This window comes from Anguilla anguilla, chromosome 6 (assembly GCF_013347855.1).
Source record: "Anguilla anguilla isolate fAngAng1 chromosome 6, fAngAng1.pri, whole genome shotgun sequence".
Classification (NCBI taxonomy): domain Eukaryota; kingdom Metazoa; phylum Chordata; class Actinopteri; order Anguilliformes; family Anguillidae; genus Anguilla; species Anguilla anguilla.
Window position 1 is genome coordinate 22,433,191 of NC_049206.1, and position 15,281 is coordinate 22,448,471.

General features: G+C 43.4%; 1 protein-coding gene across 2 annotated transcripts in view; it reads left to right on the top strand.

The window, feature by feature from the left end:
* LOC118230801 (tyrosine-protein kinase RYK-like) overlaps positions 1-14,374 on the top strand; it is a 54,256-nt gene extending 39,882 nt beyond the window's left edge. For both annotated transcript variants that reach the window (XM_035424120.1, XM_035424122.1), the window contains 5 exons: positions 3,586-3,718; positions 6,737-6,846; positions 7,610-7,769; positions 12,138-12,274; positions 13,069-14,374. In XM_035424120.1, the coding sequence (XP_035280011.1) occupies positions 3,586-3,718; positions 6,737-6,846; positions 7,610-7,769; positions 12,138-12,274; positions 13,069-13,180 (652 nt within the window). In that variant the 3' untranslated portion in view covers positions 13,181-14,374. The remainder of the gene's footprint in view (positions 1-3,585; positions 3,719-6,736; positions 6,847-7,609; positions 7,770-12,137; positions 12,275-13,068) is intronic.
* The last annotated feature ends 907 nt before the right edge of the window (positions 14,375-15,281 follow it).

Consider the following 15,281-nt stretch of genomic DNA (forward strand, 5'->3'; position numbering starts at 1 on the left):
GACTGAAGATTGAAAAATCTTGACAGTATTGTCATTGTTTAGAGGTGAACTGTCACTAACAATTGTAATCATTGATATTGTGCTTCATGGAAGAGGAAGTAGTCTGACATTTGCACTATCTTGATTTTTAATCTTGAGTCAACTGTGCTGTATCCACTTTGACATTTCCCGTACAAACTGTCCTGGTATCTGTAACTCATGCCAGGAAAGCAAAAGGGTGCTTTTTCATTTTTACTTTTTGAGTTGTCTCTGGTTTTACTGCTGTGGTTTTTAAATGTGGAGAATAATCCACATTAATAATCATCCAATAATAAATATCTTTTATACACTCCACACTTTTTTTTTTATTGTTTCTTGTTATGAAACTCAATGTTAACTTCTAGGTAGGAAACTCAGCGTTGAGTTCCAGGTGAGAAACCCAGTGTTCAGTTCTAGGTAAGAGAACTCAGTGTTGAATTCTAGCTGAGAAACTCAGTGTTGAGTTCTAGGTGAGAAACTCAGTGTTGAATTCTAGCTGAGAAACTCAGTGTTGACTTCCAGGTTAGAAACTCAGTGTTGAATTCTAGCTGAGAAACTCAGTGTTGACTTCCAGGTGAGAAACTCACTGTTGAGTTTTAGGTGAGAAACGCAGTGTTGAGTTCTAGGTGAGAAACTCAGTGTTGAGTTCTAGCTGAGAAACTCAGTGTTGAGTTCTAGCTGAGAAACTCAGTACTGAGTTCTAGGTGGGAAACTCAGTGTTGAGTTCTAGGTGAGAAACTCAGTGTTGAGGTACAGATGAGAAACTCACTGTTGAGTTCTAGGTGAGAGACGCAGTGTTGAGTTCTAGGTGAGAAACTCAGTGTTGAGTTCTAGCTGAGAAACTCAATGTTGAGTTCTAGGTGGGAAACTCAGTGTTGAGTTCTAGGTGAGAAACTCAGTGTTGAGTTCTAGGTGAGAAACTCAGTGTTGAGTTCTAGCTGAGAAACTCAGTGTTGAGTTCTAGCTGAGAAACTCAGTGTTGAGTTCTAGCTGAGAAACTCCGTGTTGAGTTCTAGGCGAGAAAATCAGTGTTGAGTTCCAGGTGAGAAACTCAGTGTTGAGTTCTAGGTGAGAAATGCAGTGTTGAGTTCTAGGTGAGAAATGCAGTGTTGAGTTCCAGGTGAGAAACTCAGTGTTGAGTTCTAGGTGAGAAATGCAGTGTTGAGTTCCAGGTGAGAAACTCAGTGTTGAGTTCTGGTGAGAAACTCAGTGTTGAGTTCTAGGTGAGAAACTCAGTGTTGAGTTCTAGGTGAGAAACTCAGTGTTGAGTTCTAGGTGAGAAACTCAGTGTTGAGTTCTAGGTGAGAAACCCATGTAACACGTTTGCCTGAGTATTTAGCACACCTCAGAAATAAGGCCCTCTGTGAATGCTGCAGCCAAGAGCCTTGGAGTTTCCACTCCCTAAAGGTGTATTTATCTCAGTGAGTAATAATCAATAGTACATTTATGTGCATCTTTCAGGCATAGACCTGCAGCTGGAAAAAGAGGAAATTAAAGGATCAAGTAAAATAAGTTTTATTCAGCTTTTGGCTTGCCCTTGATTCACCCTGAGTGCTACACGTTGGCGGTTCTGCCTACTTTAAGCTCTTGTGGTGCCACACAAGAATTCTCAACCTGAATGCTATGAAATTTCCTCACAGTTTTTGTAATACACACAGGTGTATTGCAACACAAGCATGTTTTGCAGCCACTCTCTTGTAGGGGTGGGGTGCTTGTCTGAGATCTGTTTACCTTTGTCTTTGTCAGTCAAAGTCCCCAGTGATCAGAGATCAGTGGCGAGAAAGACTGTTGTTGTCGTGCAAATTCTCCATTGAGGGCGGCTGTGGTTTCTCTTCAGCCTTCCCCAAGGGTCCTCACACGGAGCTCCCCGCGATCGCGGCCGTCCTCACAGAATGCCCGACTCGGGCCGAGCCACTCTCCGTCTCCGGTCACGCATCCTCGCGCCTGTGGGGAGAGCCGTTGCCCCGAGCGACGGGCCCCTGCGGAGCAGAACTATAAAAGTCACACACCCCTGTTGCAGGCTCCCACGGGCCTAGTTTCCCATGCCTTTATAAGCCAATTAAACTGTGCGAACCAACCGCAGTGCCACCTTAAGGCAGAGTCATCTAATTGGACCAGACTTCTGTATAGGAAGACGTGTGCGGGTGCTCTTAGGAGTGCCCCCACAGCAGTAAAACTCTTTATTAAATCCGTAGGCTAATTGTTTATGGGACATTTACAGGCACTGGAGCAGCTTTAAGGGGATTAAGGGTTGTTGTTTAGAAAATTAAGCCAGTGCCCCTGTCAAGCATGTTGTTGGACGCTCCTACGTTTTATTGGCCACCCTTACCGTCCCACTGCGTACTCGGTATGTCTGTGCATTTCATTTTCGCTTACTTTTGACCTTCAGAGAAAATTCGTGAGAATTTATGGCTCTGTCGGGGGTGGCCATATAGAGCATGCCAGGAAAAAAAAAAAAAAAACGTCTGCTCTGCCCTCTGTATATTATAAAGGCAGTTACCTAGTTGCACATGCGTACCATTTCCACATCACAGGCTGTTCTTTTTAACTGTCCTTTCAATAGCTACTTTCACAAATGGCACATGGAGCATTGATGTTTTAACTGTTCTGGCGATGCTAGTGGCTTCTCTTGTTCACACAACTAACAAAGCGACCATTTTATTTTAACGGCTTGATAGCATTCACACGTGACAGTGGGCATAATTGTTGTCTGAACAATTGGCTTTCAAATATTTGAAAAGGACTATGGAAGTAGGTCAAGCGCATAACCAAGTTTTATACAGTCCTAATGGGGTATATTTTTGTTTGACTTTTTCTTACTAGCCAGAGAAGCTAGCCAACTTTAGATAGCTTGCTACCGAAGAAAAAGTAAATCATAACAGCTAACGTCCTGCTACATTTTAAAATCACCATAAACTTATGGAAACTATACATTTTGTGTAACATTTTTGTGTAATGACAAGCACGTGTGAGCATGTGTGACTGACACCATGTAGCGTACTGTGCAGCTAATTAGCAAGGTAGCAAGCACATTTATTTGGGGTACATGCTCTGTTTGCTGTATTTTTTTGCAGTAATAAGAAACAACGTATCTGGATGGATGTCGAGTCAAGTTTTGCAGTGAATGTTATTTGAATGTTATGGCTTTGTTAACAAATGGAACGCATATGAATGGAACGTTTCTGTTAATGTTCCTCAGTCTTGAGCCGGCAAATTTCTGGAGCAGCTATTCCAGAATGCCGACTCCAGCTCTTATTCATACCGCTAAACTCTCTTGTGCGATTTCAGGAAAACGCAGCATGTGTGAAAAGGTTTAGTCACAGGAACTTAACTTCAAGGAAAAGTGGAAGTGAAATTCTTGTTATTTAGCCTTCCCTTGATCTTTGAATGTACTCGCCTGTCCTCTCATTGCCGTCATGAGATACACACAGCATTGTGAAATTGGAACTTGACCTAAGGGCTTGTTGCTTAAGGAGGCCCAGGTACAAGCTCCCTGTTTCACAACAATATGGTGGGGGAGGGTGGTTTCGACCAACTGACTTCTCTCCGACATCCCACCATTTCCAGGAACCTCCTGCCCATCAGCCACGTGTGCATAGAGGACGGGGAGAAGCCCATGGTGCTGCTGCCCCACATGACCTGGGGGAACCTCAAGCTCTTCCTGCGGCAGTGCAAGCTGGCCGAGGCCAACAACCCTCAGGTGAGCCCCAGGCTTCGGCCTACTTGCTCCCAGCTCAAGCCACTTCTCCTAAGGTGGGGATCCATCGATCTCAATGCATGCTTCAAAAAGGGAGTCCCTCCCTACCCTTCCAACAGGGAAACTTTAAGCCTGATAACTGCAGCTCACATGGCTGCACACATCAAAAGTGCCAGCATTTTCACTGTTATTTGCAGTTCTTGAATTGTGTTTAAAGTTCCTGCAGCTTTATTCAAGAAAATTTGGAACATGACACTGAAACAAATCGTATTATTTACATGGCTATGCACACCTTGAAATTAATTTATTTTCTGCTTCCCTAAATATGTTGAATCAAAGGGAATATTTCACCTGATGCTTACATTCTCCACCTCTAACTGGGCAGCAGGGTTGTATGATGGTTAGGGTAATGGGTCTGTAACTCAGAGGTCCCAGGGTAAGATTTTACCATTGAACAAAATACTGTGTTAGTCACTCTGAATTTAGTGTGGCTAATAAATGAGAATACAACGTACCCATAAAGTGTATTGCAGGGTGGCGTATGGGTTAACCATAGGGAGGGGGTAGCCCACAGTTACGGTAAAGAACGTTTGTGATTTGTGCAGACTTTTGTCAAAGTGAGGACCCTAGCTGCTTTGATCGTTGCGCCATGGGCGTCTTTTGAAGAGCGGCGCCATATTTTCAACCGTCGAATAACCGCCTCCTTTTTTTCCTGAGTGAGAAACGTGGGCTGGCATACTGACGGGGAATTGTTTGATGTGTCTCAAAGTGAAGAAATTCCCGTCACCAGACAAAGCGTGCCATTTGAGCCACGGTTAAAGCAGCGTGTGTATGCGTGCATGCGTGTGTTTAAAAACTCAGATTCCCAGCTCTGATCTTTTCATGTAGCATTCTGGGTAGTTGTTGAGGCTGAAAGCGCTGACCCTCGTAAATCATCAGCTGCTATAGTGTTGCAGTATATATCAAGATATAAATCAGGGTTTGAACAGAAGGAGAGAAAAAATATTAAGCTTCCATTTCTCATCCATCATAGGGTTTATTTGACACAGGGTACCTGGTCATATACATACATACATACATACATGCATAGTATCTACATACATACATACACACAGACATACAGTACATACATACATGCAGACATAGAAACACACGGGCACACACCACATACACACACAGACATGCATACGCACATACACACGCTTACACAGTTCTGTATCACCTTGAATCGTATAATCAGTTTGTGACTGTAGTTTTAGATCACCTTAGTCCACAGTGTGAAGGAAAACCTCTTCTTAGGTTCAGTGGGTGAGTCGGCGATGTAAGAATAAAGACTAGAAATTATGTTTTCTTCTAATAACCTTTTTATTCTCTTCAATCAATAATCCTTTTCATGTACGTAGGCCTACGGGAGGTCTCCAGTACCATAAAGACACATATAGAGCTTCCTTGCATTATGTTTTACATCCTTTTTATACAACCAGATCTCCTCCTACCCTGATGTATCTTCCCTTTAGAATAACCAATCCCAGCCTAGGTCAAACTTATGTTTCATCAGTTAGTTTAACAATAACTATTATATAATCTTCAATTTTAATCAATGACAGATGAATGTATATGCATGACTTGAATAACAAGTATTTATCCTCATGATTAACAATTGTTCAATCTTTCAGTTCCAAAGTACATGCACTTTAAATGCATTCAGTACATGCTGTAATCCAAATGAAATATTGACTCATATACACACCACCATGTTCTAACAAACTATGTTTATGTCATTACCATTGCTGTCATTACTTTGATTTTCATTCATTCATTTTAATAATCTATACATTTACTAGATATAGCAAATCAGTTCTTTCTAGGTCAGTATCCTTTCTCTTCTCTTGCAACTCGAAGGTCCTCTGCACAAGACTGTTTCCCAACAGTAGTTACTTACAAAATTCCACTAAATAAATGTTTACAATTTTCCCTCCTGCAACTGGGGTTCAAAGATTCTCTAGGTAGTATGCATCAGTGTACAAGGAGGCCCCTGTCTTTCCTTAGTTACAAATTCTTAGACATAACACAGAATACCTACTGTTCTTCAGTGATCATCCCATAATCACATACATTTAAATATATTCTTGATCAGTACAATCTTTAATAAGAAGAAATGTAAAAACATTAAAAGAATGAAGGAGAAACATACTTCCACAACAGTAAGTGTCTTGTGTCCCTTGAGATGTTTTTCCAGGAATCTGACTTGTCTTTTCCTGTATTCCCATCCCTTGAGCAAAAATGCTAGAGACACTTTTTGCTAAGGTAATAGCTATTTGTTTCTGAATGAAACCTCGCCTGTTCCCGGCAAATGAACGGTGCTCATGGTTATATTGACGAACCACTTGTACGCGCCAGTCATAATCAGCCACGGGGGCCCAAGTGACGCCGTTTCATTGTGTGAAACGAAATCTCGGCGCATGCAGTTTCCCCCCCACTGCCTCATCATATCCTGCTGAAGGGTGGATGGCGCCATGTTTAGGCTTCTGAGTTGGAACGGCAAGAGGGAGTTCCGTCTGTCGATTTGCGTCATGGGGTCTCGGGATCGTGTCTCCCCCCCCGCCGCCGGCTCGCGGGCCGGTCGCGCGTATGATGTAATAACCGCAGTCGGCACGTGGCGGCCTGTGCAGACTCATCAGGCGGTAACGGGGGAGGAGACGAACGACGGGCCGGCGAGTCGCGGCGCGTTTTCCCCTCTCCTCGGCCCGCGCTGACGGCTCTGTTTACCGAGCGCACCCCGTCTTAAACGACGGCCATCCCTCTCCCGCTAATCCTCGCTGTCTCTCCTCACTCTTTTGCTCTCCTCCTCTCTTCCGCTCTCTCATTTCACCTCTCAACACGTCTCCCCGTTGTGTGTTTTTTTTTTGTTGCCAACGGCCTCGATGACCTTTTTACGGCTGCCGCCTTTTCTCGTTTCCCGCTCTTTTTCCCCCTCCCTTGTCTCACGCTCGCTTTCTCTCCCCGCTGCCGTCCGTCCAGGCCGTCTCCCAGCAGGACCTGGTCCACATGGCCATCCAGATATCGTGTGGAATGAGCTACCTGGCTCGCAGAGAGGTCATCCACAAGGACCTGGCGGCCAGGAACTGCGTGTGAGTACACTCAATCATTCAAAAAAAATCTAACTTTATTTATATGTCACGTATAAGTAAATGCAGTTCAAAGTGCTTTTCATAAAAATGCAAATGCAGTTGACAAGAAATGTGAGTCTATACCTTATGTTTCGATACACCGGCTGCTGTTTCTTGTTGCCCTTCGTCCCAAATCCTCTCGGCCTCTGATCCGGAAGGAATAGTGTGTACGCTAATGACTCAGGAGTCTTAGTAGCAATAATATTACAATAGTCACTCGTAACCTCTACAGTAGTAATTTACAATGTCTGCATTGCCAGTTGCCGTAGCATGCATGCAGCCTTCTCATGCCCGGCTGCTGAAGCAAAGCACTGTTAAGTGCCCAGTTCATCACTCCGAATGAACATGGAGTTTTCAGTTCTCAGCCTGGTTAAATAAAAGTAAAATAAAATATATACCAGGTTAACAGTGGCTCAGCAATTGCCATTTCCTTTGCAGTCGATAATTTGTTGTAACAATCTTCAAAACGGTGTTATCAATTTACGTTTGACTTAGCTACTCTGAAAAGCCTTTTATGCCTAAACCTGTTTACTTTATTAGTTATAGCATTTATAATCTGTTGGCATGGAAAGTCATGGAAAAGTGATGCAATTTTGAGTGGCCCCAGTAATTGGAACCCTGTAAATGGGAACCCTATGTGTAGCGTGTCAGGTACTGCTCTGTTGTTGTGTAGTGGAGTGTTGGGTCTGCGTGTTAAGTGCCCCGGTCCCGTCCTCTCCCGCAGCATCGACGACAGCATGCAGGTGAAGATCACGGACAACGCGCTGGCCCGGGACCTCTTCCCCATGGACTACCACTGCCTGGGGGACAACGAGAACCGGCCCGTGCGCTGGATGGCCCTGGAGAGCCTGCTCAACAACGACTTCTCCAGCGCCAGCGACGTGGTGAGACCCCCGGGCCCGCGATTCAGGCCGCATGTGTGCGATTCAGCCTGCGTACATGATTCAGCTCACGTGTGATTTGGCCCACGCGCATTGCTCACGTTCGTCCGCTTCACCTCACAACATTCAGCCAATCGATTTAATAACGTCTGCTTATCGCTGCTGGCTGGAAATGAGTCACGACTCAAGTGATTCACTGATCCTGATGTTTAATGGTATGAATAAGACGAGGACAACTACTTAAAGTTTAGAAATACGTGAATCATTTTCAGTAAAAATGGTGGAGCAGTTGGTTGCTTTGCAAAATGCATGGAGGTATAATTACATGCAAACAGGTGAGCAACTGGCATTGGGTGAAACAACTAGGCTGCCTGTTTAACATGTATATTTAGGGGATTTAGGAGATGCTCCTGTCCAGAGAAAAACGCAAAGCTTACATTTTACAAGCTGTCCGTTTATACGGCTTCATATTCAATTTAGGATAGTGTGTGTGTGTGTGTGTGTGTGTGTGTGTGTGTGTGTGTGTGTGTGTGTGTGTGTGTGTGTGTGTGTGTGTGTGTGTGTGTGTGTGTGTGTGTGTGTGTGTGTGTGTGTGTGTGTGTGTGTGTGTGTGTGTGTGTGTGTGTGTGTGTGTGTGTGTGTGTGTGTGTGTGTGTGTTGGTAATATATATATATATAAGTGGAATTGTAACTTCAGGTTCAGTTCCCAAGTGAGGCCCTAAATTGCTTCAGTAAATATCCAACTGCACCAGTAGATTGTATGAAACTGTAAGCTATTAGCTGCTTTGAATGAGAACAACAGCTAAATGTAAAAATGAATGTGCATTATAGGCTGGATATTTGTATAGTTGTATATGGCTTATAGAAATGATAAAATGTATGATGTGGAATGACCTCATTGACATGAATCTGTTCTCAGCACAACATTGCAGCACGGGACCTCACATGGTCTCAGGCGTAGTGTTGGCTCGCCGGTATTGTTAGGGGGAAAGCACTCCATGTCCCGGTTAAAATATGCTCTCCCAGTCCAGCCTAAGGTAGAGCTGTCCCGTAAACAGCAGCTCATGACCGAGAGTTTACAAGTTCACCCGAATTACAGCACAGCGAGTTCCACCGCGAGCTGTCACTTCAGAATGTGAGCGTGCACTTCCTGTGTGCAAACAGGAGTGTTACGCAAATGCAAAAGGTTACCTTAGTACCGCGCAGGATCACTTTGTGATCCACACCTTAGTAGAACTACACCCACATACTTTGTTACTGTTTGAAGGGCTGTCTTGGCACAGCGAGCCGCAGATTTCATAAGAGCACAGATGCACGTAGGGTTCGAGTGCCCCGGTCCCAGATTTGCCTTGAATTCCCTGAACTCCTTTTTGTAGGCGCCTTCTGAAAGGGTCCATCGTCAAAAGGTCGTCAGCTTCGAAAAATTCCTTTTCTTACAGTGAAGGTCGGGAAGCCAGACGAGGGTGTACCTTTACCTGTAACCTTCATTATGGAGTGGTGAGGTGCTCATGGGAGCGTTCTCCATTTGCTGGGGCTTCGCCTGCCCGTGTACTTAAAAGTAGGGCTGTACTTGACTCTGAATTTCCTTGGACACATTGAATTTGGCCATTCAATACAATGATTTGACTATTCATAGACTTTCTGGCAAACAGAAAATGCATTGGAATAGGTTTAGTGCTGATTTAAATCATGTTAACATAGTAAATAAATCAAGAATATATTTTTGAGCATTAAAAATCAATAAATTCTTTAAGAATTTTGCATTTGATGTGAGATTTGAGTTGCTGGTACAGAATGCATTGGGATAATTCAGAATTTGTCGGAAAGAGACAGCACACAAGTATTTCTGGTTCAATAAAGCTCTTATAACGTATTTTGCTTTAAACATTATAAACAAATAAATGTAATGTGCAAATAGATGAACAAATGAATATAATATAATTAATATAAATTAATGGCACTGTCTGCTTTTAAATAACTGACCTCTTGTCTTCAAGAGAATGCTTTATTCTTTATTTCTCTTAATAAATTAAGAAATTAAGCAATTTAAGATTTGAATTCTTTTAGATGAAAATAAATGCAAAGGGTTTAAATTAATTCACGGCATTGTCCGCTTTGAAATAATTAAATATCTCGTCTTCAACGGGATAGTAGGCTACTTCTGTATTTCTATTTGATTATAAACATAATAAATAAGATCTAAAAATCTAAACGGGTGTAAAACAAACGAAACAACTGAATGAAGATTTAAATTATTTAAGGTGAAAAGGCTAACGTTGTATTCAGTGTTCCTGCACAGCAGTAAATCATAGGCCTGTAGAACGAGCGATTACCCTATATTAGCCACAGGGTAGAGGAGTGGTCTTGCTGCTTTCTCATGGTATGCTGTGTTCTTATTTAGCCTGCGTGTGCAGGGAGAGGAACACGCGTCCTCTTTACTTGAGAGAAGTGAACACCTTCTCCTCGTTTTGGCATTTCCAGCCAGTTTACCACAGCACCGAAAGTTGTCACGTGGAATCCTTCTAGCGTGCTCCAGCTAGTCTTGCAACAATATAAAAAAACTGTAATTCCCTTTATTTATAATTCCCTATTGGACTGTAACCTATATGCATTTTTAGATTCTAGCTGGTTGATTCTGTTTTTGTAATGCACGTTGATTGTTTAAAAAAAAACAACAAAAACAAACTGCTCGACTCAAAGAACCTCAGTCGGCTGAGGGGTCTCTGACAGATTATTCGACTCGTCGACTTTCAGCAGGCAGCCCTGCTCAGAAGCCAAAGTAATCTTTAGTTTAATAGTGCAGTGCAGGGGATTTCAGGTGGCAACTGCTCAGTGGATTTAGGACAGCTGCACTGCAGATACCTGAGAATTTACTACTGAATTCCACCTCTACTTCCTGAGAAAAATACTCACCTACGCACACACACACACACATATACACACACACCCAGGCACATGTAAACAGGCACACTTACACATGCAGTACGTGCATGCGTGTACGTGTGCCTGTGTGCTTACATGTGCGTGTTCCTGTGTGTGTGTGCGTATGTGTGTGCAGGACTCAGTGGCGTTCTGTGTCTTTCCATTTATACCCCCCCCTCCCCCCCTTGCGCTCAGCCGCTGTGTTGCGTCGTCCCTGGCACGTTCGTGTAACCCCCCGCCACCCCGCTCCTCCCCATGGGAGCCCCCGGCTTCCACGAAGCAGCCAATGGACATTCGGCTTCCAGGGGTCTACAGCCATAAAACACAGCGACGATGACAGCCAGATAATGGGATGGTGTTTATCGCAAGCGAAGCCTCTTCCAAATCAAGCCTATTGCCTGACTCACAAAGCATTGTATTGCAATTAAGTAACATCTGTGCTCGTATTGTAGCGCTGTATAACAGAGTCTTTGAGGGTGCGCCAGAGCCCCCTCTGAGCTCCATGCATCGCTGGCTTTTCAGATGACTGTATCCATGTAATATTTACTTGTTTCACTGATTCTTTTAAGACCGTTTAAGAGGCTTCACTCTTTTTTGGATCCAGTCCTATGACTCTCGAAAGCAATTGGTCCTAATCTGATTCTTCTCAATCTGTTCATTTACCTTTTTGCAGTCAGACGTGCCATCACCGTTGTGACTCTCCATTAAGGGTTGTCGTTTTGTTTAAACGCCAGATATACGTACATACTGGTTTCATGTAAGCGTTGTTCAACGTGTTGAATGAGGTGTTAAACAATGTAGTGTTTGTGTTAATCACTGGTTAAATCTAATGAATGCCATAATTTAAAATGTTTACAGGGTTGGCCACACTTTTTATATGCCTTACTGTATGTATTACTTTCGAATTAAATCTCAGCCTGTGACTTGCATTTACGAACAATAACTGTATGCACAGATGGAGGTGTGGCTTGATGAGAGTGTGACCCGGCATCATATGACCTTGTTCTGACTCTCCCTTATCAGCCCGGTGTTCCTAAATGGCTATAGAATTTGTCACGGGAATATGGCAAATAAATAACCCGATAACTTGGCAAAGTTCCTCGCCATTGTTCCCCTGGAAACCCTGCATTCCCACGGCCGACCGTAACCCGACTGGCGCCGACGGCCCCCCCGGAGCCCAGCCCCGCCTCCCGCGGGAGCACCCCCGGCGACCGCCAAACGACGGCGGGGCGAGGCGGACGGCGGGAGATAAAACGATTTGCTCGTAACGCGATACGGCCGTAATGGAGAGGCGCTTCCAGAAGAGCGCCCTGCTCCCCGTCCCCGGAAACGGCCGCCTCGTTAGCGCTCGTTAGCTGAAATGAAAGCCGCGTGACGCAGTCCAGAAAGCAGCCTTCTCATTTTATCATTGTATGTTTTCTTTTCCCCCCCCCCCTCTGTGCGACGCAGTGGGCGTTCGGCGTGACGCTGTGGGAGCTGATGACCCTGGGGCAGACCCCCTACGTTGACATCGACCCCTTCGAGATGTCCGCCTATCTGAAGGACGGCTACAGAATAGCGCAGCCAATCAACTGCCCAGACGAACTGTGAGTCCCGCCCCCTTGAGTTTTTTTTTTTTTATTATTTAAAAAAAAATTTTTTAAACCAACATGCATTGATTTAACTTTTCAAGTATTGGTGTTAGGTCATTCCAGTAGGCCTTCCTTGTCTTCGATATGTGCTGCAGGAAAGTATGAAATGGCACCAAGTTTAGGGTCTTGACTCTCCTGTGAACTTTTGGCACTAAGTAACTGACCGTGACTGTTCTTGTTGACTGCGGTCATCACAACCTCCTAGAATACCATCCCCCCCTCCGAAGAAGCTTTTAGTCTTCGTCCTAATGTTAGCTAACGTTATAAAACAAACATTAAGATGTCATGAACCTAAATTGACACCGTAATGTTTGCCATTTGTTTTGGGTTTGCAATTACAAGGCTGTTAGTTCTGTCTGTCATTGTTGTTTTTCCTATCAACCACTGTGGTTCATGTCTGGATGGTAACGTTGCCATAGAAAAGCCTAGACACACCCACTGAGCACGTGCTTCGTGCATTATTAACAAGTGTAGACATGGATCACCCAAGTGTAAGCAGTCTACCTTTATTTTGCCATTTTTGGCAAGAAAAACATTATTTTGCCTGCATTAGTATGCAAGATGCATTATCATATACATTAGATACACACATATACATTAGATACATAATGCTTGCAATAGTGTCCCCAGGCAGCAATATTGCTGGATTAGTTTTATATTTTCCCATAGGAAATAACTTGCTTGAATATTTAATGTTGAAAACTGGCTTGAGACAGAGTTGCTAACAGTTTTTTTTTTCCCTTTCCCAGATTTGCGGTAATGGCCTGCTGTTGGGCCCTCGATCCGGAGGAGAGGCCTAAATTCCAGCAGCTTGTCCAGTGCCTCACCGAGTTCCATGCAGCGCTTGGGGCCTATGTCTGAAATCCAGCCCCTGGTCGCCTCCAACTGATGGAGTCTGTGACTGGCACTGCCTCAGAAGAACATATCTACGTTCAAACAGTCCCTTGTTACAGAAAGAAAGAGACTTTTTGGAGACCTCTTTTTAGAGACCTATTTTTATTTGCTTTTGTAAAATTTTGTGATTTTTGTATTTTTTATTTTTTGTAGGTAAGAGAACGCATTACGTTTTAAATGCCAATTGAACTTTGGTATGTTGTCAGTTTGGACAAGCTTGTAAGAAAAATAGCTGGCATGAAATTTAAGAGAAGATTATATTTCCTCCCTGAAGTGAAGTTAAATTTTTGGTATCGCTCTTGGAGTGAAAATGCATCTTCTCACTTCCGGGAAATATGTTGTGACAATCTGAGATTGCAGCATGTTTCTTTTATTCACATATTTTTTAGTACACCAGCATTCAAAAGTGTAAAGCTACGATGCCATTTTCTGGCCAGTGTGTGCCATCTGATTTTATTTTTCAACATATTGGTTTCGAAGTGTTCAATTTTGCGAATTTTGGGGAGGATGGAGGTGGAGCAATATTCTGACCTAATTTGTTTTAGCTTTGATGTTTACCGTATGACAAAAACACCTTCCACAGAGTGAATACTGTGTCAGTAGCGTTGTGCCAAACCAAATGGAAGACCTTGCCTGTGGATCATCACTTGTAATGGGTGACATCACACATTTGGTCTTTTGAAATACCAGTTGACAGGTTAGACTATAGCAGCCCCAATAGTGTCTGTAGCCTACACTGTTATAAAGCTATAGATAACTGTTATAAAAAGTATAGATGTTATGGGTTGTGCCATCAAAAGGTGCTTAATATGAACCAATCGGAAGACTTTACTAATTTAATGAACTGTTGAAAATGTGTTTTCGCCTGTTACATGGTTGAGGAAGCCCATGAATTTCCATCACTCTCATAGGTCATAGGTTGCTCATAATTGAATATTATGTACCACGTATCTACCCTTTACAAATGGACTCTTCATGTCTTTGTGACATCTGAACAGTTTTTGAAATGCACTTGACCCTCTCCTGTGTGCAGTTTGATCACAGACAGCACCCAGAACTGTATATTTCTATTTTTTTTTACAGGAAAAACAAAAGTGTGCAATGTGTATCTCAGTAAACATATTTCTCATGGAACTGTCTATAAATTCACTCACAAAATGACTCTGTGGTGTTGGCTGACACCATAAACACGGCCATTTTGTCAGCATCGTCCAGTCGGGAATCGTCTCTGACAGAACAAGTATGTTTTATTTGTTGTTCAGACATTCTGTGGTCTCCATTATCCAGGTGTGTTTGTTTTTGGTGACAGTGCAGTATAGTAAAAAGGGCTGCCATTGTACAGTACGTCAAATGCAGCCCTTTGACTTTACTGTGCTTTCCTGTGAATGCATTTCGCACTACTTTGAATCCAGGTAATTTTGTATTGCAGACATTGGGTAATGTAGGAAGTGGGCACTGTCTGACGAAAGTTTGTTTTCTTTCCCGGCTTGGCATCGCCAGTCCTGCCTTTCAAGTAGCTGCTGTGCCACCCTTGACCAAACTTTTGAAGTTCTAGCCTGCATTGCATTGCAACCCGTAAAACACTACTGCAGTTAGGATACTGTTACTGGTTGCAATAACAGGCCCAAAGCCAGGGGTGGCCAGTCTTAGAGGGCCGGCATGTATTCAGGTTTTTGTTTCCACCAGTTACCCTGGCTAAATGAGCTACCTGGCTGTATACACCAGAACTTGTTCACTCGTAGATGAGATCATGTAGGGACACGGGAATAGTCTTCGGCTGTTGTCCATGCGCTTGTCAAGAAATGTATCTAAAATGTCAGATTGTGTAAATGTTACGGCTAATTACATAATTAAGGCCAGAAGTTGGCTGAAAACCAGAAGGGGATATGATCCTCATTGCCCACGTCTACTCGAAGCACTTGGTTTGTTATGAGAAGGAAATAATACAATGGTAGCCTGAGGAGCGACTTTATCCCTCCCATTGATTCCTGATAACCTATCCAAAGGTGTGTAGTGAGCTCCCTGTTTTATGAGTGTTTTTACTAAATGAGCAGCTCATGCCCCATTA